Genomic DNA, 27,097 nt, shown 5'->3' with positions numbered 1-27,097 from the left:
GTGATGTCCTTGTGCATGGCAACGATTTTATATCAATTTGCAGCAACAATGTTTTAATGATGTTAATATGATTGATGCATAATTTCACGTTGCCTGAACAATGTGTTGTTGGTACAGTTGGTACAGCTCACATTAACATGAAAAAATTGTATTGACATTGTGAATTGGACCCTGCACTATTCATCAATAAATGAATATTCATTTTACTGCATGCAACTATACATCGCATTGCTGTAATTTTTAGCCATTCAGATAATTTGACCGACATTTGTAAATGCTTAAGGATACCGTTTCGTCACTTATTTAAAATTCATTATAATATTAGAGATATTCACCTTTAAAAAGCCCAATTTTAGATTTATCATAGTTTTACAAGTCATCAAAGTTCCCAGTCAATTAAGTGCTTCCAAGTCTTAAACATTTTGGAGCGATTTTTTTTAGAATGACCCAAATGTTCTGTACGCAGTGTTGGTATTGAATTTTTGGCAGGTTTTATAATAAATGGAGTCGTTATCAAAGAAAACATTTCTTTTTTTTTTGTTAATATTGTTTGCTTTATTGTGATACAGTCTCGACTTAATACTTTTAATCAGTCAACATTTGAATCGGTCAATTAAAATTGATCATATTCTATAGAGCGTTATTTCATTTACCGTTGGTTGATCACCAACATGGTCCAGCACAATACCAATCGAGTTCACACTCGGAATCAGTCTCGCATTCTACATATTGATAACTTTGCGGAAATAATTCGGTTGAGTAGCACCACTGTTCACCCAAACTTCCGAATGCGTGACACCATACCCAACAATAGCCTTTGAGACAGCCTTTGTTTTCAAAAAGTGATGGTCTCCTTGATTCGATACCTGTTGTCATCAGCGTTATCATTATCAGTAGAGACACACTTTTGGTTGCCATTTTTTCCTACAATATCATTTCAATTATATGAAATAAACAGCGACTAATTTTGGGAACCATTTCCAAAATTTTATTGAATTTTCTTACATTTTTCCAAATTTCGTGAAAGAAATTTTTGAGAAAATATGAGAAAATCTAGAAAAATATGTGAAAATTCAAGAAAACGATTTCATAAAAAGTCATTGGAAATAGGTCGATATCAGGGTTGAACGCTACTCAGAGTTTAATTTCAAATCATCCACTAAATTTAAATTTAATTTCAAGAAGACGTAGCAACTGTGCCGATTAATCTTTGTGAAATAAAAATCTCATTGATTTCCATTCAGATGCAAAATTTAGTTAAATTTCTTCAGAAATATTTAGTCAAATGAATTGCAATTCTTGATTTAAATTTAGCGTAAATTGTTCTTAATACACACTCACTTTATGCTCAGAACTAGATGACTTTTTCGCGCAGAATGAAGAAGCACAGTGTTCTGATAAACCGGTGGACGTTTTGATGCTTTTATAAACGGTTTATATTTACAATTACAAACAGTCTTTTGCGTGTGTATAACCCGTTTTCACCATTACCGTAAAATAGGAGGAAGGAACAGCGCCAACAAATTCATTCGTTTTCACTAGCAAAGCAGTAGGGAGCAATATTATGGCAGTTAGGCAAAGGGTAAGTGCAAGAATATTGACTTATAAATTTGCCAATTACAAAACAAAATTGTGTCGACAGATTATTGACGTATACTTGCATCGAAATGCATTCTAGGAAAAATCAGAGTTATGTCTCATGTCCAGCAATTATTTATGACCCCAGTATGACAATGTCCCAAAGATTCAACAAATAATGATAAGATCAGCAACAACAACAACAACAAATGAACCTTTTCGTTTAAAATGTTTATATAAATTCTCATGTATAATTCAAAAAAAACGCGTGTGGTCACAGGGCGCAGTATTGCGCAAACTGACCAGTTCCTCATCTGAAAGCGTTTAATAATTAATCATCATGCTCAGCGCATTAATGTTCATTTTTTTACACCGAATAAATCCGACCAATAAATGCAGCCGAAAATAATTTGATTTTCTTCCATTTTTTTTACTTTAGATAGATTTTAAGTATACCCAACGAACGTGAGGCAGGGATAACATCAGTTCACATTTAAAAAACCACTGCTGTAGCAAAAAAAAGTCAATAGATCTATTAAAAGGTTGAACATGGACTTCAAATTTTTAATTATATTTGCTTTGCGGCATTGCGTTAAAATAGTGAGGAATTGTCATACATTTGTAAAAACGTTTGTAAAGTTTGATCACATTTAACGGATGTTTTACCTAAAATATCACCACATGGGTTATGGGTAGTGTATATGAATAGATTGTATCCCTCATCATTTCACTAAGACACTGAATTTTCGTTGTGATCATAAAACATAGAACGAAAAATCCTTTTAAAGCGTGCGGGTATTACATTTTCAGTAAGTTATTTAAAACAATTTATCGGTAAAGCAAACCAACCAAAAATATATAACACGTTCAACTCTCGCGTTTGTTGTACCAATAGAATAAAAAAAGAACAACACAAGTAGCAATCAAGATTACAGATATTAATGGTCGCATTCGTACATCTGGAAGAGCTCATTTTCGTAATGGCGTTACTGGCTGTTGTTTCTCAGAATTTTAATTAAATTGTTAATAAATTGGAAATAATTTATGGTCTTAGTTGTGATTATGGTTTCGTTTCGGACGTGATTTAGATTTGTTATTTGAATAATAGCAGTTCACCTATTCCGCTTCCACATATATCCACAACACACAAATATCAGTCAAATTTTCGTTTATAATTCAAATCGACAGAATATTTTCGGTGGTTCAGACATGCTGCTGTGTTATTTATCAACGAAATACTAAATAGATACGTCAGTTGAACACAACGTAAAGAAATTATTTTTGTTTATAGAACTTACCTGAACAGCACAGTTGAGAAAACAATTATTTTGTCCAGGTCCATTTAGCAGACCTTTCGTTGTCGATGCAACCGGTGTACCCGGCGATAGGATCGGACTTTGCACTTGCAATCGATTGTAACCCATCCCACCACTTATTATCGCTGTGCCAATTTGCACAGGCATGTTGGTTTTATGATATGTTTTAGCTTTTGTCCATTTCTGAAAATTGAAAAAGAAAATCTTATGATTTTGGCTGTCGCAACGAACTTAATGTTAATGATTTTAATAGACAATTTTCGCAAATGACATATAATTTATAAGTCAACCTATAAGTGGGAAATTATAAGTAACCTTCCAGAACTTGTTGTAGGAAGATGTGACTTACAAGTTGACTTATAAATTATACGTCATTTGCCCAAACTGTCTGATGTCTAATAGCGAGGCTGATACTTCAGTCCAAGGGAGAAACCACTGGATCGGTCTTCTCAAACCCATTCTGCAATTATAAACGTAGATGCCTTTCGCCAAAGGGATTAGCTGTAGGCGAATGTATCATCAAAGGAAAATCCATTATGGTCAATCAGACGGGGCTAATTTTAATTCTGAAAAATTCTCTAACATATAAGTCCCGCAACCAGCAACGGTCTCTTAAACATGGGAAAATATATGAGCTGAGCATCCACAATAATACATTGATCATGGGGATCATAGGGACCTAGGGATCAAATAAGTTTCTGACTTTTTGAAGCTAATTACACTTAGGTTTTTTTCCATTGACCATTAGGCATTTGTATTGATTACATTTCTTAAACTTAAGCAAATAAAAAAAAAGAATGATAGTTTTAATCAAAGACGCATACTAAAACGTTTAGTATAATGACGGGACAATTTACACTTATGTGAAAAGGCGCATCATGTACTCATTTCATATTATACTGAATAAATAATTGTCATTGTCGTCGGAATAATAATTCACGAATATTATTATTACAATCAGAAAATCATGTAGTTATACATACGCTCTCAACAAAGGTGCGTCCGTACCATCGCAAATTCCAATGCATTAAAATGATTTCTATGAAATTTTTCCGTAATATTTGAGGCGATATTATACAAATCAAACGTGTAGTGAAAAAAAAAACAACAACAACCGAAGCGTCCGTAATATACCCAGCTGCGAAATATATGTATATTCCAGTAATCGTTTAGCGGGCTAATTAACTATTCAATAAGTCTATTGAGCATAAGTTATTTCTTATTCAAACATAAGTTCTTTTTTTCATTATCATTTATTGAAACAAATATATGTGTGCCATAAAAGTACAATAAAACACAGTACATTTGTTGTCATTAAAATAAAAAATATAAATAAAAAACTATCACCTCCACACCTACATTATTTCAATTGTTAAAAATTCTTCATCATATAGCGTGTTGTGTTTAAGGCATGTACAATATTGGATGATGTTTAAGTTAATATTTAGGCATTTATCAACGTATAAAAGAACTTATATAGCGCGCAATTTAGTATTCGTGTGATGTGACGGATTTTTTTTTTTTTAAATAAAAATCAAGGTAGAAGAATGATTACAATAATAATATATGTAACATGGAATGAATTTACAGAATTACAATAGACAGTATTTGTTGTTGTTGAACTTAAAAGTTTAATAGCCATATGGAACACGCATATTTATCTGAAATTATGTAGACTTGACTCTTGTGGAAAAGTCTATAAAATGTACGTAAATCAATTGATTTTTATTTATTGTTCAATTGCTCTTGAGAATTCTTAATACTGCGATTTATTGATCGCAATATATTTTAACTGTGGGTCGCTGGAAGTAATGCAAATTACGAGAGTAATGTACGATCGAAAAATGATTTTTTTTCTCCAATAATTAGAGATGATATAAGCTTGATGAAGACAGGCATCTGATAATTTGGGAAGAGATTGTATGATAGTCTCAGAAGCCACGTTTTATCGTCACTCGCGGATGGATATTGATGTAACATTGTTCGATTTCGTAAATTGAAACACAATTGTTTTACGAGTTTTGTTTTTAAGTGCTAAAAGGGTGTCCCAAACATGATAGCCCGAGTATAATTGTATTAATCTCGGCCTTCACATATCTTATAAAATCCAAATTGGTGTCAAAGCGATACATTCAAACGAAAAGTGTCGAGGAAGCCGTTGAGGCCAGGTGGATAATTCGAAAACTGGACCTGTCACGCACGACAGATATTCAAACCATTTTTTATTGCATTCAAAAACAAAAGTCGTTTTTATGAAAGCAATAGAAAAGATTGAAAAACAATTGAAAAGGCAGATTGGACTAGTAGAATTTCGATTCAAAATTTCACACGATTAAAGGCGAGGGACAGAATTTTGTAAATTTCGTTGACAAAGTATTTGCAAAAGGACAATCCTCTGAGGATTTTCAAGGATTTTCTGTCGTTTTTCAAAGATGTTTTGCTGATTTTGGATGGATTTTCAACAGATTTTTTTTTAGTTTTGAAGTATTTTCTCCTCTTATTTTGATTTTCTTGAAGATTTTCTAAGGATTTTTTTTGACTTCCTTTGTCAGTCTATGAATATTTGCCCCTCACTTAAAAGTAAAATTGTTTCTGGTTCTCAACAATTGTGAAAGTTTGACGTAAAAAACCAAACGAGGGAAGATTACCACCCAACCTAATCAAAAATATTTGTGTCTGCTTTATATCGAACGCGTAACAACCTATCGTAGTATTTTGGTTTATTTTGAACCGCGACTAAACCTAAACTACTCGAAAGTTATCACAAAATGATATATCTAGGACGCAATATCTATATCTATATAAAACGAGACAATTATACATAACAATTTGTTGCCTTCTGGCTGAATTCAACGATCACTGATATCTATAATTGTATTAAAAAACCTTCGTTATACATTCAGACTTCGTTTATTCTTTCGTCCACAGAATATAATAAAAACATCATGGTCTGATTACGTATGCTCAGAAGATTGCCAAGTCACTTATGTCTTTCTAAATTCGCAATTGGCTACTTATTGTTTTAGAAAACGTTTTTTGAAACGATTACAAAAAAAAGAGAGAAACGTTCCTCCACATGACCCCATAAGTAACGTTATTTATCATAACTATATTTATTTATCTAAAAACAGAATCAGACTCGTAATGTCGATTCCTTATACGATAAAAATCATTGAATCAACTTACAGAAATTAATCTTCCATCGGCCTAAGAAGATGTTTTACGCATATAGGAAACATATTCTCTTTATATGGGTGATTTATGGATAGATCTTTATTCAATCCATATTATGATTCTTATCACGTTCGATCCAACTGATCAATAAAAAGAAACTTGATATTTTGTAGAAGGATATGTATTTTCTTCTGTGATCATAATAGAAAAATAATTACAAATAGATATTTCGGATGGTATTTGGTAAATGTAATTGAATATAATTGACTTCATCCACACTATATGTTGATCACTAGGGCGCATTCGAATTCATTTCTTTTCATTTTTTTAAAATATCACTACCAGAACCACCGTCTATTATAGATTTTTAATAATTTACAGAACAAGTGGGTGTTCTCTGTTCTCCAAATTTAATTGGTTTAAGCTGAATTTTCATTGTAGAAACAAGAATATTTATTTTTGGATTGTAATTATAACCAAATTATGAATGTAGACGAGGAGTCAGCGGCTAATTGGTGTACAGGTCGTTGTACTTTTAAAGAACCTTATTCCATTAATTGTTGTCGATACAAAAATGCAAACGAAATTGGGGAGAAATGAGTAATGTACCATTTATCAATAGTTAATAACGTATATGTCTTCGACAATTGATTTTAGGCATTTTCGCTTAATTGATCGTCCTTTACATACCGGGGGTCGAACACTCGAAACATTTGTATTAAAAACCTCCCTCCCTTTTTCTAAGTGTGGAACACAATTAAACCCTGCCCTGTATCATGGAAACAAACTGGTTGAAGTCTAGCAGACTTGCCTGGGGTGTGCAACATCAATCAAAGTAAGTCTGAGTAGTTTGCTCGTAGTAAAGTACTTGACTTTGATCAAGTGTCGACCAAAAATCGTGGAAATAACGAGGAAATTAACTAAGAATAATGAAACCTATTACAGTATTATGTAGGCAGTGTTATCAAAATAATGTTGAAAGTTAATTATTTTATGAATATATTCGTCCGAGTAGATTAAGAAATGTGTTCTCTACACATTATCTTAACTAAATCTTTCAGATGCATCGAGTCAAAAATCATTAATCATAGAAATTCGTTTTTTTTTGTTCTTCTTTTCGTTCTTTGTAACGCTTTGAATCGCAAGTCACCTGATAGGTCATTACAAAAATGTTGTTCTAAGAGTATGTTTCAAAACTCTATTTCGTTCGTTCTTAGCTGCTAAACAAAAAGCGGCATATTCATATGATTGAACATATACACGATGGATTTTTTAATTTTCTTTTTCTTCCTATCTAGTAGACAGCGCTAATGATGTTTACCGTGCTGTAGACGATTGTACACAATGATTTTTAGACCCGTACGAAGTACTGGGGTCTTATGGGTTTACGCATACGTTTGTAACACGTCGAATTGGACTCCCTGAGTAAGGGGAAACCTATTGTGGTTGTCTAGAGATGCCAAATCCGCGAAAAAAAAAATGTCCGTCTGTCCGTCTGTCCGTCTGTCTGCACGATAACTTGAGTAAAACGCATCCGATTTTGAAAATTCTTTTTTTTTCCGTTTGGTAATGTCAAAAGACAGGCTAAGTTCGAAGATGAGTGATTTTGGATCGACCCCTCCCGAGCTGTGGCCCAATAAGTGCTTTACGGTTTTTCGAAGATATCTCCGGACATTTAAACGTTAAACTTGTAAGTGATACGTCAAATAAAAGGTATTTACAATACCGATCGACAAAAAAAAAGTTTATGGAAATCGGATGACCGACTCGTGAGTTAGACCCCTTGGTGTGGAACAGGCACAGGGCGGCAAGCAGTTTTTGCTTGTAGGTCGGCCACATTTGAACATATTTCGTCTGTTTTAGCTTTATTAGATAGGTATTGACATAGGTAGGTATTCCCAATCAGGGAAAAAAAAATTTATGAAATTATGTTCTCCGGAGCGTGAGCTAGGTCTCTTGGAGTGAGCTCTTATCTGGCTACTCGGAAGTACAGTGAACGTGGTGTATTTTGACAATATCTCGAGTAAATTTTGACCGAATTTCATGATTTTTTTTTTGTTTGAAAGGTATTAACGAATGTAAAGCGTCGGTACTATTTCCGGTCTCCTAACAAAATGGCTGCCGGCGGCCATATTGGATTTTAGTAAAATAGAAATATCTTGGGAAAAATGATACTTAGAGAGTTTCTGTTAACATGGAAATAATTTGTTATGTGTGTGGGGTTTCAGGGATTCCATATACGGACATCTATATATACATATATACAGCTATATTGAGCTATATACAGGCATATAGAGCTATATAATAGCATATATTTATCTGTGAAATGTTTATTTATAGTGAAATATAGTTAAATATAGCGGTATATAGCTGTTTAAATAGGAATTTATGAAATGTACGGGGCTGTCTATATTGCCTCCGGCAATTTAGTTGTATATGATAACAAGGCAAAGAGTGGATAATGTAAGTGATTTTAAAGGGAGAAAAGTTTTTCAGCAGAGAAGAAAATGAAGTAAGAGAAATGAAGAGTTTCACATTAAAGGCTTTTGATACGAATAGGTGTTTCGTACGGGTCGGCGTTAGCTATGTTTAAATATAATGCCAAAGAAGTAATGAAGATATCTGAAAAAATTCTTTACTTACTAATAAGACGAAGATGAAAAAAGTCTTTAGAAACTGCGCGTCTTCTTGTGTCCTCCCCCAAATTTTTTACTCATTAATTTTTAAACTTGTGGATTAAAAACGAACTGATCTCGAAAAAGCTCTTGCATAGAGATTTTTCTGCCTTCAAAAAATTGACAGAACATTACATTCTTAGAGGGAAAATATATAAATACCTTCAGTACTCGCCTCGCTCTGACCCACAAACTTTGCGCTTCTTATCTAATCGACCATTTACATGGTCTCTGCTGTAATCTACTATCTCCGTACTATTGAAATAATGAAGTCTTTACATATTGAGTTGGTCTCTTTTTTTATTGAACAGCTTATTAGTTGCCAAGTAGAACACGCTTTTCTCTTAATCTCTGATAAAAATTCCATCAATTACAAATGAAGCATCAAACTTATTAGCCCCCAGGACTTCGTATGGGGACTAAGAAGTGCCTCGACAAACAATAAATTAAATATAGAAACACGTGAAACATTTAAAATATCATCCATGAAAAATAGCAGTTTTGAAATTACGCTGCTACAAAATATAATGACGGCCGTTATTATCTAAAACATTTCACTGCAATTTGTTCGAAAATAATTATCTGCATGGTACGATTTTCAAGTGATGGATGGTTATGTTTTCAGTTTAGTTACGTATTTTACTCGATGGATAAAGTCACTTTTTCTCTTAACAAATGAGACTTCTGACGAAAATCGTTTTGATATGCGTTTTGGCAAAATTCGTGATTAACTTTGAATTTGACCACCTACGCCCTGTCGAGGTAAAAAGATCAGTTCAAACATTTTCATGCCTTTGAACGAATATAGCTACTACGGACCCGCTAAAAATATAAATAAACTTTCACCAACCTCGGCATGAATGGTTTTGTACGTAACTCGAAGGCAAGGGTTGCATGCATCACTTTCCCCTTGTTATGTAAACTGCTGAAACTTTCGGAAGCCTTTGTTGCTAAAAACATTATGTTTAACTCGGGAAAGAAAGTTGGAAATTGCATTTTCTCGGAAGAAGAATTTCCAACTTTTCTTCCCTCGTTCAACAAATAACTATTGTTTTCACTTATTTTGGCATCAAAATTTTGTTTGCAGAGGAACAAAGTTACAATTGAAAAATTCATCTGTAAATATCATCCCGGAAGTAAATTTGACAAAAAATATAAATGCCTAGTGAAATACATCGACCGAAACCATTTGAAAATTGATGTGTCGGGAAACTTAACCAAACCAATTTCGTACATAAGAAGCCGTACAAAGTTTTACTACAAATACAACACCTACCAACAAGTCGGCGGAGATTTGAACGTTTATGTTTGTGATTTGCTGGCAAAAGGAGATCGAACTCCTATAATGGACTGGGTTTTCGCCAGAATTTCTAAATTTTCAAATCTCAACCATAAATGTCCATACGTTGGCTACATGTATTTCAAAGCGGACAATGTATCCATTGACGAATTTAATTACCCAGACTTGATGCCGTCAGGTCAATATCGCTTTGATATTACAGTGTTTGAAGACAATGAGAACATATTATTCTCCTACCATGTTTACTTTAGCATTTCTGATCACAGAACCGATGTTAAAACACTCAAACTCTGAGCAATTTTTGTGTAATCAAACTCTTGTGTGAATTTAAAAGTAAACTTTTTTTTATCGATCTGATAGTTTTATTGTTTGAAGGAAAATTTGTCAATTTCGTCAAAATTGTTTTGTAGCCATATGCATTACCACGTGAATTACTATGGTGGTTATCGAGTCGAAACAACGTGTTTGAAGGTAATAGGAGAAAATATTATTCACCACCTCTCTTTTGGAGTCGAATATCGGTCCTCCCAGCAATGCTTCCACCGGTAAGCCGTGCGCAAAATCTACACTCTACTTCAAATACCTTGGACTGAATCAATCAGCTTTGTTTTGTTTACAACTCTGACAATCATCTCAAATCTGTCTGTGGTCTAGCTTTGAACTCTAACACTGGTAGCTCACTGGTAGTAGTGGAAATTGGACGAGTTAATTACTGAGGTAACTTCTTTATTTATCTTGTAATTATTAAAATTAGTTAACATTTATGACTGACATAGTGCTCAGCTCAGGTAAATATCAGAGAAATGATGATAGATTCGCTTCGTTCGCCTAGCTATCGCGACGTCATCTGTTATGATTTCTACGGTAAATACATGATAAATTGATAAAAAGTACTAACGAGTGGTTTTTATTTTGTTGGCAAAATCGAATTTATTTTCAAATTTACTTACCTACGACATTTTTGTGTTGATTTATCAACACAATTTTCGGCGTGTGACCGATATAGCGTATGTGCCGGACGTAGTCCCTATTATTTGGAATTGCCCACTATTTACAATAAATAAGCATTTATGAATATGAATATACCACAATTAATATGGAATTAAAAAGACATATTCAGTCATCCATACAATCATAATTCTGTAATTGAACCGCTACGAAATAATGATGAAGTCATGAACTTTTAGCTAAAACTATTAGGAAAACACATCAGAACAAAGAAATCGACTGAATAAAACGGAATGAAGTTACGATCAAGGATTCAGTTGTCACATTTGAGTAGTGAAAGAAACTTCCTTTAAATGAAGGCTATAACGACCATAATTTTGTTTTCGATTTTTGCAAAGTCTGACATGAATTTTGATTTTGGCAATCTACGTCCTGTTTTAGTAAGAGACATTGACATTGTTACTTCTTTACTTGACGAGATTTTTTTTTTAGAATAACAAAGTTTCATTTGAAAAAGTCATCTGCAAAACTCAGCCTGGCACTAAAATTGACAAACATCTATGCCTAGTGAAGTACATAGATCGCAACCATTTAAAAATCGACGTATATGGACACTTAACCAAACCAATATCATCCATAAAGACCCGTTCAAGATTCTACTACAAATACAACACATATCAACGAATGGGTGGAGACATCAATATGGATATTTGTGATTTACTGGTGGTAAAAGAAAAACGAATTCCCGCTATTCAATGGTTTTTCAGCAAATTCACTAAATATACTAACTTTAACCATACATGTCCGTACGATAGTTACATTTATGCGAAAGCGGATAACGTATCCATTGATGAATTTGCCTATCTTGATATGATGCCAGCCGGTCGATATCGTATTGACACAACAGTATTCGAAGATAATCAGAAAGTATTGTTCAACGGGTCTGTGTACTTTAGTGTTTCTGACCATAGAATCGATGTGAAATATAGTGTACTATAAGTACTATCTCTAGCCATCAATAAACGTTCTATTGCTCAGTATGACATTTATAAGTCGATCTATGAGGTATACATGCTGCCACTATTTGCTAATCCAATGTAATCTATTATTATTTGAAGACAAATGGAAAATTGTAAACGCTATGCCCTCGAATTCACCCGAATATTATGCGATTCATTGAAGTTTTGGAAAGTCAAGAAATAAGCAACGATCCTCATCTCCTATAAAGATCAAATCATATATTAAAATACAGGTACGTCACAAATCGCCGAAAATCTTGAGGAATCAGACGAAATGTTTTACGTAAATAAAATTTGTGTCGGTCCTAAATAAGGATGTGAGTCCAATTAAATTCAACGATACCGGGAATTGAAAAACTTTGAAAAATCGAAAACGACGTTACGACCTACGTTAGACACAGCAAAATTCTGATTTGCAGAAATATACGAAAATAATGAAGAATTGAAGATGAAGATAGGCTGTCATCTCGGAAAGGACGCAAATATTCTGAGTGAATGCTTAACGCAAACTTTACAATTCTATGTATCAAACAAACAGGTTAAAATTTCAATTCCAGCAGATATTTAAATTTTCACGATTAAATCAAGTAATTTTAATAATCTTTATGTAAATTCTGTGCATGTGAAAGCATCAAACCATAAAACGGCAAAAAAATAACTTGTATCAAGTCAAGAGAGATCGAAGTATGTCAATGTATAAACCACACATGTATCTTTCGAGAAATAATATTTAAAAAAAGAAACACCACGATCCCAACTCATTGATTATTGATGATGAGAAGATATTTATTGAAATCAGAAATATTTTTCAAAAAATTTATGCATACCTGCATAAACAGAAACATTTAAATGTGTGCTAGAGACTGCCGGAGTGTATACATTTTATATGTTAATTGATATTTTAAAGTTTAATTAGAATGATGCAGATTAAAAATCATTCGATTTGACTTGTATATGTAGAGAAGTGATGCGATCCGATACCACTTTTTATTTGATAATTTCATTCAAATGGAAATCGGATTTATATTTTTGATTGGACAATCGAATTCGATATTTCTTCTTCTCTCATTTGTCTATCGAAAATTGAATTGTGGTTTTTTCTCGATGAAACGCATGATTTTCAAGAAGTGAATCATTGAAATATTTTATTTTATAATCACGATTACAGAATGAAACGTGATTAACAAAAAGGAATGGAGATGCTTCTCAAAGACTAGACTATCATGATACACAACAATGTCGGTTTCTTTCAATGAAGCGATCAAATAAAATGACATAACTTCGTCGAGTGCCTATGTATGTTAAGTAATATATTTGGATCACAACAAATTGAACCGTGGACAAAGTTTGCTGCTCGTGCCGAAAGCAAGCAGTGACGACGGAAATTGGATGGTTTTGAATTATTTAAATCTAAGAATATTTTCGTTTCTTACGTTCGAAGAAAAGTTAAAACTTAGCCCATCCAACGATCCAAAATTGCCTAAGATCAATCGTCTAGACAAATACGTAAACAAATTATAGCAGTAAGTCAGTAAAATAATCTTTGCAGGCTATGGTTATGTTAGCATAGTAACTACACTAGTCAATTCACTGAAAAATATGTATTTGTCTAGCATATTGGTATTAATGTGATCTCTGATCGGCCTACGGCTTCGAGTGCCTAAAAAAACATGTATAACCCGGTTACGCAATAGTAATTTGCTCAACGCAATGACGAAAAGTAAAACTTTCGTCGCCATGTTTGAGAAAAACGCTGTAATCAACTCGGTGATGAATGCTTTTTCACCGTAATCTCCGCATCTAGTTCCTAATATCACCAGTATCACCAGTTTCATATACCATTTCACAACAAAGTCGTTTAAAAAGTTAGCATCCTTACTGTACGTTTCGTCAGTGAGTTGTGAAAAAGATATAAACCTAAGTTTGAGTCTAACGATGTGGGTACAGACGATTGATGTTTAATAAAATTAGTCGTCTTCGTAAAACATCACGCGGAGAAAACGATCTTCAATGTTACTCCTCAATCCCAAATTCTAAACGAACGCTAATTGACCGTATTAGCCCATACTTTAACACGAATCAAGGTGCGTCAATAATATTTCTTTTCAATCAGTTCACACATCCACAAAGAAAGCGACGACTTCCTCGTTTCCTTCATTACATGTCATCTTTAATTTCATTCAACCTCAATTACAGTCCATACCTTACAGCCAGATCAGATACATATATAAATAAATATTGATTATTAATCGTTATACCACTTCCAATGGTGAAGCAACAAATATATATCAATATCTGAATTATAAATGCATTTTGAAACCACATTTGTGTGTAAGACTTCAGCGATCATTGCATTTATATTGATTGTATTTTACGAAATCAATAATAATCTACTTCATTTAGGTGTACCTATTTAATGAATATCAGGAATTTCAAATAAGAAAAAAAAAACAGTCGACTGAGAAACATGCTCCAGATTAATTTTTTGTTATAGATTTTTTACAGCCGTGGTTTTGCCAAGCCACATATATTTTTGTACGTATATGTGTACTGTATGTACGCTTATGTTGTCACATTTTGTATGTTATTCCGGATGATATTTACAAGTTGAACTGGTACCAAGTTTATTAAAAAAAATGTCTACCAATCTTTATTAATCGGTCGGATTTATACAGAAGATTTTTTTAGAAAGAAAATCACATAACCAATACCTGCAAGGTAAATTTTCCCGAATATCAATATACGGTACCTTGTTACGCTTACATGCATTGCATATACTAATTGGAACGACGCGGTTAAATTACATATACGTAAAAAAACTGCATGTTTCAATGCGACTAAATGGTCATATCGGAAAAATGTTCTTTTCGGACGAAAGATTAGAAAACATTTTAAAGTCCATAACGATATCTTTATGGCGTTGAATCTAATTAAGATTTAGAAATTATGATAATTAGCCACGGCAAGCAATTTTAATGAATGCTTAACGTATGCTTTATAATACTTTACTCATATTACACGTAACCATTTTAACAAAGTCAATCATTTTAGTACTCACGCACTCGCAAACTTTTGATGAGATGAAATTCGAGGTACGGTGAATATATATAACTACCCAAATAGTCAGAACAACCAATGGACCACAAATGTCTTTTGTGAATAACAGGTGAAATTGCCGACTGCATGTTAAATTAAATACGATGGTACGAAGAGAGTATCGAACACATGCCACAAAATAACTCCTGCTGTAACATCACACATGCTCTATAAAAATTTCACACACACTCTAACTGGCTAGTGGCTACCATCGATATAATATAGGGTAGATAAGTAATGTCAAAGCAACTTTATGTGGAAAGATCACATGGATGTATGTGTAACGTAACTTAAGTTTTAAGAAAGCGCGCGAAATAATCTCATACAAATAAATATTTGAAAATAATTGAAACTCTGCATTTCTCGCTTCGTTTTGGGTTGTGATTCGTATTTTTTGCACTTGTATGTGTGCTATATTTCCGAAATTTCGTTCTTCTTGTCTCATTATCTACAGTATATTATATCGATGCTGGCTACGCAAATAAGTGTATTAATGAGGGATGATACGTAGTGCCAAATTGGCTACCTGACGGCCAATTGTCAATCTCTGAAGCGTCAGTCAAAATATTTCTGCCGGTACGGGCTGCATATAAAAAAGCAAACGGACCATCGGGACCATCATCCTTTATGGCCAGTCTAGATGCCTAGATGAACGTCACATGAACATTACGAAAAAGTAGACCGATTTGAATCTCTTTTCCGCGATGACGGAAATAAACGGCCGGATGGTATACAGCGTGGGAGAGAGGAAGAGCGCTTGTTTGGGATGTGACCTGTGTAGATTCTCTGGCACCTTTCAACATGATTGGGACAAAACGTCCGGGCATGGCGTCGGTAAAAGCTTCGGCTCGAAAACATTCAAAATACTCAAAATTAAAGACCAGCTATCACTTCGTCGCGGTGGCAGTAGAGTCATTGGGCCCGTGGTCCGAAGAAGCTGTGACCCTTCTGAACAAAATTGGTGCGAACTTGATCCGAAAGACGGGAGAACCTAAGGCTAGGCATTATCTGTTTCAGAGGTTTTCTTTATCCATTCAGCGCGGCAATGCTATGTGTGTCATTTCTAGCATCCCTAAGAGTACCAAGCTGGACGAAGTTCATTTACTTCAATAGTTGTTGCTTTTCCTTTTAATTTTTTTTTATCGTTTCTTATGTATGGTTCATTGGTTATATAGAATGATTTGCAATAAAGTTTTTTTTGAAAATCTCTTTTTAGTCTGATCACCTATATTCGTTGTAGTAATCGCAAAGAAAGCTCATTACTTTTAACAACTGAAATTCCCTGGTTATTTTTAAAATATTGTTTCGATTAAAACGGATTATATTTTAGAAGATTAGAAATTGCATAAGCGCCTACTCTGCCACTGTGAAAAAATATCCACTAAATTGATTTTGCCTCGTAAAAAAGGTGAACTCATTTCGATAAGTAATCTCTGTCCCCCGTGTCTTTGAAATGTTTACATAACCTATGGCAATTTTAGACATCGCTTAACAAACAAACATTTTTTTCCTACTTCACTTCTCCACAATGAGCCCACTTACTCTTTATTTTTAAACAATTCAATTATTTAACAACAACAACAAAAAACCGTGTGTCCGACAATGAAATAAAAATGTTGACAGAAGTTTACGACATTTATCTTAATTGTTATGTATGGAAAGTAAAATCCGACGAATTATTTTATTTTCAAGCCACTTGTTCAACAATGTATTTCTCCATTTCTACAATTATTAATTTTGGTTTTACTAAAAAAAATCCGTGTTTGTAACCCACCAATCCAATAAATATATTAAATAAATTCTGTTCATATAATGAATGCAGGTAGGCACAGAAATTGTATTCATGTTTTGTAATTGAATTTGAGTGTAGCATATGAATGCAACAAATTCATTTATTAGGAATCTTCAAACCGAACCGAAAAATAAGTATTATTCCAAATTGATGTCTCTACGTTATTATATTTGAGTATATACATTTTATGTGTGCACTGATCAATGTAACATATAATTTTTACTTGGGATATTAGTGTAATTAATGGCGGTTTACAAAAAGATCTAATTTACAATTAATATCACATACTCCTTATAATTCATTTTAGTGTTTCGTTTTTTCACCATTCAGTTAATACACTCAATGTTCGATTGAATTAATAAAAGTGATAATTTGAACTTGAGGCATATTAAAATGGTCATTTCATTATACGTATAATATATTTTATGGATGCATTGGAATTTCTTTATTATTATATTTTCTTCTTCTTCTTCTTCTTCCACTCTTTATGCATGTGTTGCAATGATGATGATGATATTATTGATGGAAGGTGTAGCAGGTAATATAATGTAATATTAGTGATATACGATCGAAATAGTCACGATGAAAATTGTAATACTTCGTTTGGCTTATCTGATGGGGATATCTCGTAAGGTCGTTACACATAATTTTCTGTATATTTGACTAATGACCACGCACTTACGAAAGAAACGATATATTTTCAACAATTAATGTGTGTTTAACTTCATCAAAGTGATGGCTACTTTTGCGTTTTATGCATGCCATTATTTTGGTATTTAGAAAGATTAAAAGCGATAATGGTGAATGTAAATTAGAAGTAATTTCCATTCGGACGAAGCGTTCGAAAGTTTGCCACCAGTAATAATTCAATTATAACACTAAAATTCCATCACCTGCGACCTGCTTGCTTCGGTTCTAATGAGTTGTTAGTTGAAAACGCATTTATTTAAAATTTGCATTATTCTCGTGAACAATATTATTGTCACATTTTCCATTGGGTAAATTAATTGAATCGAAAAGATTCAAATAATTCAATCAACAAACTAGAAACAACATATTTGTCCACTTGATGCCCGAGGCGAAGGAGAGACTCTTAGATTTTTTTACAACGATTTTCGTTTGATCTAATAGTCATTTACATGCTGCATGTGTCGAACACTGTACTTTTCATGTTTCAAGCACTACTTATGACGCCTTCAGCATCTAATAGTATTTTACATGACTAAGGATAAAAAGATGAAAAGTACCTAGGACTAAAAGTCTTTTTTAGCGTGTGAGAAGTTTCCAGACAGAGCCGAAGGCGAGGTCTGGAATCGAATACGCTAAATAAGACTTTTAGTCCGTGGTACGAATAGTATTTTTCATATTGGACGGAGAAAAAGTGCGACGAAGTCGCACTTTTCGGGTCCTAGGTATGAAAAATCAATTACATAACTAGGGATAAAAAGATGAAAAGAAGAGTTTTCGTGTATTTGTTCACATCAGCAACTCAGATCAACAGAACTCACAAGAAAACTCTACTTTTCATCTTTTTATCCCTTATTAAGATCTAAGCACCTAAAAGGCTTTAACAAATATTTCGAACCGGCCGAATTGAATATTTAGACAGATTACGTTCATGTCGTTTCTACTATTTACGACAGTTCATGGGCGCAAAAAAAAAACCTAAAAGTCCGAGAGATTGATCCATTGTCACAATTTTCGATCTGATATTCGTCATCGTTTCTTTCGTTGCTCATGTACAACTATTCAAATATTTCGGATCAATTCTAGAGCATCCAGTGCGTATACACATCTAACAGCTATAATATTAAACGAGAACAGAAAGGAAAAAAAATCCGAGAAGATAAAAATGCAAAAACATATCCAATTTCAATTTTTTTTTAAACATAAAAATACTGGTGACTGGCAGACATAGTAATTTTTATGAGTGCGATTATGTTTGTTGATTTTGAAGTGGTTCGAATTTTGTTGTTTATTTTTTTTACATGTGTGTTAGCCTTTGCCTTTCGAAAATATTTTGGAATTAAGGTTTTGGAAATATTTGATGATAAATGGTTTTTTATGTTTTTGTTTAAATGTTACTCATAAAAATATGCTGCACACATTAACAAAATGTTATAACGATAAAACGAGTGGATAGATATCTGAGGAGTTGACGAAGAAAAAAATTGTCCATGAACTTTGAACTGAACGAACAAAGGCATGGTCATGTTGTTTGAAAGGAGAAGTTGTAAGTTGTTTGGAACAACTACTTACTTCGAGCAATAAGAGGATGGAACCATATGATAATACATCGTCCAAAGACTATGAGATTGACTACTTAGAGTACAAAACTATCGAAATGCACACCTAATTTTCTCGAGATATTCGAAAAAAAAAACAATTACATATTGGACAGTGATGTATGTATCGAAACTTTATGAAAGTTTGTAATGTTTGTAATACAAAGCAAAACTATTTGCTGACACATGATTTGCCACTGAGTTAATACATCTTTTTAAGGTGTATAATATTGTGCTACCAATCGTTTAAATTAATTTCTTTAAAATTTCAATCCATCCGAAGTAATCAAAAAATGTTTAAAAAAAAAAAACATTTTAGGTATGTTTTAGTCAGTTGTTGTTCTTCCAACAAAATTATCTGACCTTTGTGTCAATAATGAGTTATTTTATTCGTTTAGTTGTGAAGAATTACACGCAAATCACAGCAGGTAACATGCGTGAATAATAATAAAAATTCTGAACTACCACTTACAGTAGATGTATTGAGGTCATATCTAAATGTAAAAAAAACATAATTTTTTTGACAATGAATGAATGTGGAGGATATCAGCATTTTTATAGGTACCTTCCTTTTCAACTTGTGTAAGTTCATATGTGTAGTCCGATACGAAAAAAAATTTCTTTCAAATAAAAAACTGAAAAGATTTTTTTCAATATTTGTTTGCATGTATACAACTAAGTATTTATATGTTGTTACTGTCGCATTCTTCAGCTCGTCAAATCATTTATAACACTATCTCTACGTTACGTTTAAAAGCGACATTATACAGCCATTTATTTCACCTTTTATTAATTTTGAATTTGAATTCTGTCTAGGTGACTCATTATTTTCACAAAAAAAAGAACGCCACAGAAGTGTTTGGCATAAAGATTATGCTGATTGGTAAAATTATGGTTGGTTTTTTCGTGTGTGCAAAAAACGATTCTGTGTATGAAACTTTGAACTGTAACTGTTCAGTTGAACGGAAAAAAAAGTTGCTAATTATAAATAATAAATGAGTTCACATATATCAATCTTCGTATATATGAGCGCAGAAGAGGCTCATTCATCATTGTAGTCTTGGACGATAAAAATTTATTTTAATATTCCAGAAGCTTATACAACACCAAACGTGAGAAACTGGCGGCTGAAATGAACATTTTCGCGTAAAATTAAAGAATTATGAAAGAAATTTTCGTCATAAGTTTGCCATACTAAGAGAAATTTCAAATCAATTCTAGGTTGATTGTCCATTGACCGGTGGTTTTTTAAACAAAAATAAAAAATGTAGGCGACTGAACTGTGGCGAAAGTTCATGGTTTCATATTGTTACAAGATTAGTAAATAAACGTTTATGTTACAATCAATATTACAAGATCACGGCCTAGAACGCACCAAATGTGTACTTATCGTAAAATACGAACTCAGTTTCGTCTTTTAAATAATTGCCTCATTTCACTTTTAAGATGATGAATTCCGACTTTAGACTTTTGATTATCTCATACTTGCCTACAATCAATCGGAACTTATTAACGAAATAATAGACAAAAACAATGGCCGCACATTGACGTGAATGGGTCTATTTCTTCTGACTTATGTCTTTCGATTTTAATTGTTGCCACGCACCACATAAAATCTATTCCTACACATAACATTAATATCTACAATCTAAGTGGGCAGAATCAGTTGTTAATTAACCATTTTTTTTCAATTTCACGATCGGTGGACAAGAGCTTAAGAACAATAAGAAAGCGGTACGAGCATTAATATAATTATGGAGTGGACACTGATCATTTTTCTTGTTTGTTTTTTTCTTTCTTCTATTTTTAACTTTATTAAACAGAACCCTATCTGTGGTCAATCAATAATTAGAAAAATGCTCATTGACTCGACGGTTTGAAACGACAATTAACGACAATCAGAAACTTATTTTCGTCGACTTTCATACAGAAAGTAATCAATCAAATGTTCAATTGTAAAATGAGTACGCAGAAGAATTTCTGTTCCAAAGAGGTCATGAAGCTGGTACCTCACATATGAATCAGTTTTTGGATATAACATAAGTCCTTGGACACACGCATATATAAAATGTGACGCCTACACCAGATAGCTACAATGACCTGTTAATGTAAGTGTTATTTCGACAATCAACAAAATGTTTATAGTGTCGACCATTGCGATTGCGGTGACTCGTTTATTTTTAAAAGATATGACCATGTCGGTAACAAACTCAGTTAAAGGTCGGTATGGTTGGTGTCCAAAAACATTTTAATTTTGTTTGGGGGTTGTCATAAGAGACATTTGAACAGATCTGTAGGAAAGATGTCACTAAATTTAGATTCTTCAGACTTATTGGGCCAATTTTTCAACTTTGTTATTCTCGCCAAGCAATTATTTTGGGACTGGAAATGAACGTCTGTTTTGAGAGAAGAGATTTTAGCTATCCGCGCCAGTAGTACTTCAAAGTTATATCACAATGACATGAGTAAAATGCCGACCATGTCGATGATCGCCTTTATAGTCTATCCATCTTACTATATTATTCCGATGACACACTCACAGAAAGGATTCAAAATAAAAAGTACGAAGGGAAAGTTCATTAATCTGAAAGAGGTCTGAGGGTTTTTTGTAAACGATTTAGGTCTAGCATACATCAGAACAGTCTAAGAAAAACTTAAATATCTTAGAATGGTTTAGCTAAAGAAAATTAATTGTCGATTTTCAATTAACAATCGGCGTTTGGTATATCTCACTCATATCGAATGTGTATAATGTGTAGAGCTGCTCAGTCTCGATTCGCTTCGTGTTATTTTAGTAAATTTAATACAATAATACTACACACAATGTATATATATACTGTAAAATCGTCGGCATTATTAGCATAAAATAACATTTATTTTGTGTTGCACCAAAACGTTTATTTATCCAATGACTTGAAAACGTGTGGTAGTAACTGTATATATAATAATAAATTCTATGCGGAAATGATTGGAAATTTTCATTATATTATCAACTATAAGTTTATATAGCGAGAATTCAGTTCACTGGATGTAATTATTTTGTACAGATGCAGACATATATATTTAAAGTTGCAGTACTATTTGGCTAAACGCCAAATTATTTATTAACATGCTTGATTGTAGCTGGAAAGAATCTGTTTTCATGAACGAATTTATTACTTTCATTTACAGTTTCTTCATGTGCGATATTCGAATAATAGAGGCGACGTAAGCGTAGAGTGCTTATGTTAAAAAAAAAGTTTTAGAGGCTCAACGATCCATAGGTGATAACACAACTTTGGTCTGCAAAAAATGAGATAGTGTAGTGTATGGGATGACTGTTGGACAGAAGCAATTTTGCATTTTGTAGTGAACGTCAGAGGATGAGCCACCTGAACGATGGACCAATAATGTTAATCGCAGGATGATCATGACAACAGATTTTAGCATCAGATAGGAAAATGGAAAGAGTTAGGGGTAGCCTACATCCAGCAGTCTGTAAAAATTGGAAGAAAAACAAGAAAAATTTATATCAACATTGGTCAAAATTACACTTCGTTATTTGAAGAGATTGTAACAGAGATTGTCAACCGATTAAGGTTTCTTTGAGCTTTCACCTATACTCGGGGGGGTGAAGTGACATGAATTTTGGGTCCCAGGGTCCTTACCATTAGAGAGTAAACAGAATGAAAATCGTCTCAATGGAACTTGTTCAGGTTCTCACAATGTGAGACTCACATATACACACAATTTCCTTGACTGATCGCCTTAGGAACAAATAGATCTATGAAACTGATGGGATAATCTATGTATGGCGGTTGTATTGCATCTGTTAGCAGTAACGCGAGAAAATGTCTGGGTTATTTTTCCGCAGTTATTCTGTCCTAGAGCCCATCAGCTTTTACTGCTCTGGTCTTTACAGTGAGCGTTAAACTACGAACATACCAAATTGGTATTACCAATGTATTCATGGCTGATACGGACAATCTAACTTTAAAGATAAGACCGACACTGAAAACGTCTACAGAATTCAATTTACATTTAGATCAATCCGGTATTTGGTAACAGGTTCCAATTAGGAATTCGAATACGAAATTCTATTAGCATTGTTTATCAAGTTCAAGTTTTCTTATTAGACGACAATTCCAATGTATCTCAATTGGGTCAAGGTACGGACGAATTCACTTGTTAGTCTTTTATGACTCAATCGACAGACACAACAAAATAGAACAACAACAACTTACCTCAATTTGCTTGTACTTAAATCCTTTTTTGTCGGACGATATTCTAAACAGGTGGTTGGTTATCCGTTTCTCAATAATCCATTTGGGTACAAAACACAACACTGTTGAACTGATCACAACAATACACTTCGTTTGTCAGATATCTTAAAGGAAAACACAACAATATGAAACGTCAATGGCACATTTTTCCACGAAAATCCGTTCAAATTATTAACATAAAATCAACTGAACTGCACGAAATTTTCACCAATTGATTGCATTAAAAATTGTCACAAGCCACTAAGAAAAACGTAAATATTTTGTCTTCGCGTCTTACACACAATAATAATTTTTGCCGCTTTCTAAAAACACGTATTCATACGTTAATCGAAGAACTAAACCTGAAATCTTACGTTGCATTTCAGCCATACGAAGCCCGCGCATGCGTTTCACGATTACTACGATATATACAGAAGAATCGGCTTTCAAAAAAAAGACGTTCGGATTTTTTCCGATTTTAAATTATAATATTCACTTCTTTTACCGTGGTAGTGTGTCTGCTTATAAGATTTACAGCAAGCCTTGTAACACAACTTTGATTATTTATTTATACACATACACATGCACGCGTTGGTATAATATTGTTTACACTGAATCTTCCACTCTGCACAAAAAGAATATACACAGTGGGCACACAAGAGCAAAGCAACAGGCTGGTCTTCAAGAACTCAATGGTTTTTTTAATAACTAAAGGTTAAAATACAAGGTTTTGGTAAGTTTGTAGATGCACTTGTACAATTGTCATTGTAAAATAGGAGAGTGTTGTTTGGAAATTAAAGGTAGAATGTACTAGAATTTAGTAATAAAATTACTAATGCCTGTGCACTCTTTTGTTGTGAACCTATGAGACAAGTGGGTTGGCCTGTAGAGGCAAGGTTCTGAAAGAACAGGTTAAGACACTTTCGAGTTGATCACGAAGTCGGTGAAATCAAAATTTTCCTGTAGCGCCAACTAGGTGTGGAAAATTTTATATGACGATTTCAACTTAACAAAAAAAAATTGTTTTTAAGTTGACTTTTCGAACAATACGCATGTCTAAATTGTCAAGATTTGTGTTTCATCTGCCTTCGTAAGTGTCTTAACCTGTTCTTTCGGAACCTTGTGTAGAGGCGCCACATTTTTTGCATAGTATTTCAATCTTTGCCAAAGTATATAAACAAATGTCACCATATGAAGTTGGTTCACATGAAAATAAACGCAGTAACAGCAGTAATTTTGTGACAGAATGTACTAAAATATGAATTTCTTCTTATAGTTTCTAAACATCATTCTCCTATTATATGTAGTTAGTTGCGGGTATTATTACTGACATAATGAAATGCATTCAACAGCATAATGCATTTTTACATTCAGGTTGAATAGCTTTCGTAGGTAGTTTTGTTATAGACGCGGCTCTATACGTTATATAGATGGTATGTATGTATATGGTTGTTGATATAGCTTTAGTGTATACTCATCATCAGTTAGTCTTTTCGACGATCCTGTTTCTCAAATACACTTAAACGGCTAACTTTGATGTGATGTGCCGCGCACAACACTGTTTACAACAAGATTGGTAAGATTATTATGGTGGGTGTTTATATAATAGAATTTAGATGAGATTGGTAATGCAACATTTTATTGTTCCTGAACTTGAACTCTATTTCTTTTCAATTTATGATTGAACAGCTTCTAGGGGAGCAAACGTAGAAAAGGCGATAATATAAATGGACTGAACGATGAGGAAACAGAATTTACAATTGAAAAAAGGTTTAAATTTTTTCTCGTAGGCTTATCATGATCAATGGACCAATTTTTTCTTTTAAATTAAAATCAAGTCTGTAAATAGATTTACCAGAGTGTAGAGAGTTTTTTTTTTAAATAATAACTTTATTATCATTCCGAGTGTTTGACACGTGTGGAACACTATTTGCTGGCGTCTAATATTTTACAAGTGGACTAAAATAGAAACAACAAGAATTTTGTCTAAAAGTAATAACAAGCAGAACTGGAACAAACTTAAGATCAAAGAAAGAAATTGGGTCAAGGTTAATTAAGGATAAAATCCATACAAACTAGTTCACAAACAAAAACGGAGAAATCACATGATAGTCATCACAGGTCATCACAGCTAGTTCAACATTCCTCTTAAAAGTTTTCAGACACTCTATCCTCTTCAAGTCAACAGGCAGATCATTATATTCTTTAATCACAGAAGTCATCGCACAAACGTCATTATCATTGGCGTTACGAGATATAACGTGGATAAGATCACCGTTTCTAGTCGGACGCCCGTGAACTGCGAAGTTAGTAACGAAGCTAAACTTATGTTAAGTCATCGAATTCACCATCCGGTGCATGTTTACTACTCTCTCAACGAAACCCATCTTCGAAATAGGTAACAGTCGGCTGCTGTATAGGTAGGTGGTGTGCGCTTCCCTTGGCAGACGATACATCGCTTTGAGGCATTTGTTCTGTATAATCTGTAACTCGTTCATTTTGTACGCTGGACAGTCGCTGTATATAGGCAGCATGTAGTTCAGATGGCAATGGACATAGGCCATATAGATTTGTTTACGCTTATGTGCTGGGATGAACCGACCACTACGCCACATCAGAGAGATGAAAGGACGAACCAATTTTTTTACGTGATCAACATGTTTGATGAAGTTCAGGCTCTCATCCAAAACGAGACCGAGATATTTGAATGACTTTACTCTTTCAATGCTTTCACCATCAGCAGTCAAATTCAAATCGGTAATTGAGCGAGCTTTCCCAAAAGTCATGTAGCACGTCTTCTTCGCATTGAGAGTAAGAACATTGCGACAGAGCCATTTATGCAAGATGTTAATGTCACGTTGCATTTGATGTTGTAATTCATCGGCTGAGTCAGCCACAAATGTTAAAACTGCATCGTCAGCGTATAGGAGTAATCGGCCCATGAAGTCAAGTTGCAGCAGGTCGTTGATATAAGTGATGAAGTGCAGCGGGCCCATTATTGAGCCTTGAGCGACACCCACTGAGATCCTTTTGAAACCGCTCGAATTATTTCCAATGGTAGTTGCCGTTTGTCGATTTTGCAAATAGCTGAGCATAAGCATGGAGGCATTGTCGGATAGACCAAGACGTTTCAATTTGCATGTTAATCGCACCGGATCGACCGTATCGAAAGCCTTCTTTAAATCGACAAATAAGCAAGCAACATACTTCCTTCTGTAATTGGATTTGACCAGCGCGACCAATTGAAGGGCGGCTCCAAGGCAGCTGGATTTCTTTAGAAATCCGAATTGTAATCCGCTGAACAAGTTGATTTGCTGAAGGTATCGCGTCAGTTGATTGGAGAGCAGATACTCAAACACCTTTGATAGTGCAGGAAGCAGAGTAAGTCCCCTGAAGTTATCGAGATCCAGACTGCCTGATTTATGAATTAGTTTCAACTTTCCTTTGAGCAGCTCATGTGGAAAAATGGCAGTGGAAATCATCAGGTTGAAACACAAAGCAATTATCGGAGCGATTTTGTTGACAGTGGCCTTCAATAATTGAATTGGAACTTTGTCCGAACCGGTCGATTTCTTATTGGGCAATGCGTTTACGGCTGCCACTGCATCGTCAGCAGTCACATTCTCAAAAGAGAAATTGTTGCCGGCATGTTCATTATACAGATCGTTGATGT

The 27,097-nt window shown here is 33.8% G+C and overlaps 1 protein-coding gene across 2 annotated transcripts in view; it reads right to left on the bottom strand.

Moving 5' to 3' along the window:
- LOC119069991 overlaps positions 1 to 23,842 on the bottom strand; it is a 78,801-nt gene extending 54,959 nt beyond the window's left edge. The window contains exons 1-2 of one of the 2 annotated variants that reach the window (XM_037174232.1): positions 23,407 to 23,842; positions 2,877 to 3,077 (exon numbers count right to left, since the gene is read on the bottom strand). In XM_037174232.1, the coding sequence (XP_037030127.1) occupies positions 2,877 to 3,041 (165 nt within the window). In that variant the 5' untranslated portion in view covers positions 3,042 to 3,077; positions 23,407 to 23,842. The remainder of the gene's footprint in view (positions 1 to 2,876; positions 3,078 to 23,406) is intronic. The other variant, XM_037174231.1, reaches the window with a different exon arrangement.
- Positions 23,843 to 27,097: the final 3,255 nt, after the last annotated feature.

Source organism: Bradysia coprophila, assembly GCF_014529535.1.
Source record: "Bradysia coprophila strain Holo2 chromosome X unlocalized genomic scaffold, BU_Bcop_v1 contig_44, whole genome shotgun sequence".
Classification (NCBI taxonomy): Eukaryota; Metazoa; Arthropoda; class Insecta; order Diptera; family Sciaridae; genus Bradysia; species Bradysia coprophila.
This window is presented reverse-complemented; position numbering and strand designations above follow the sequence as displayed.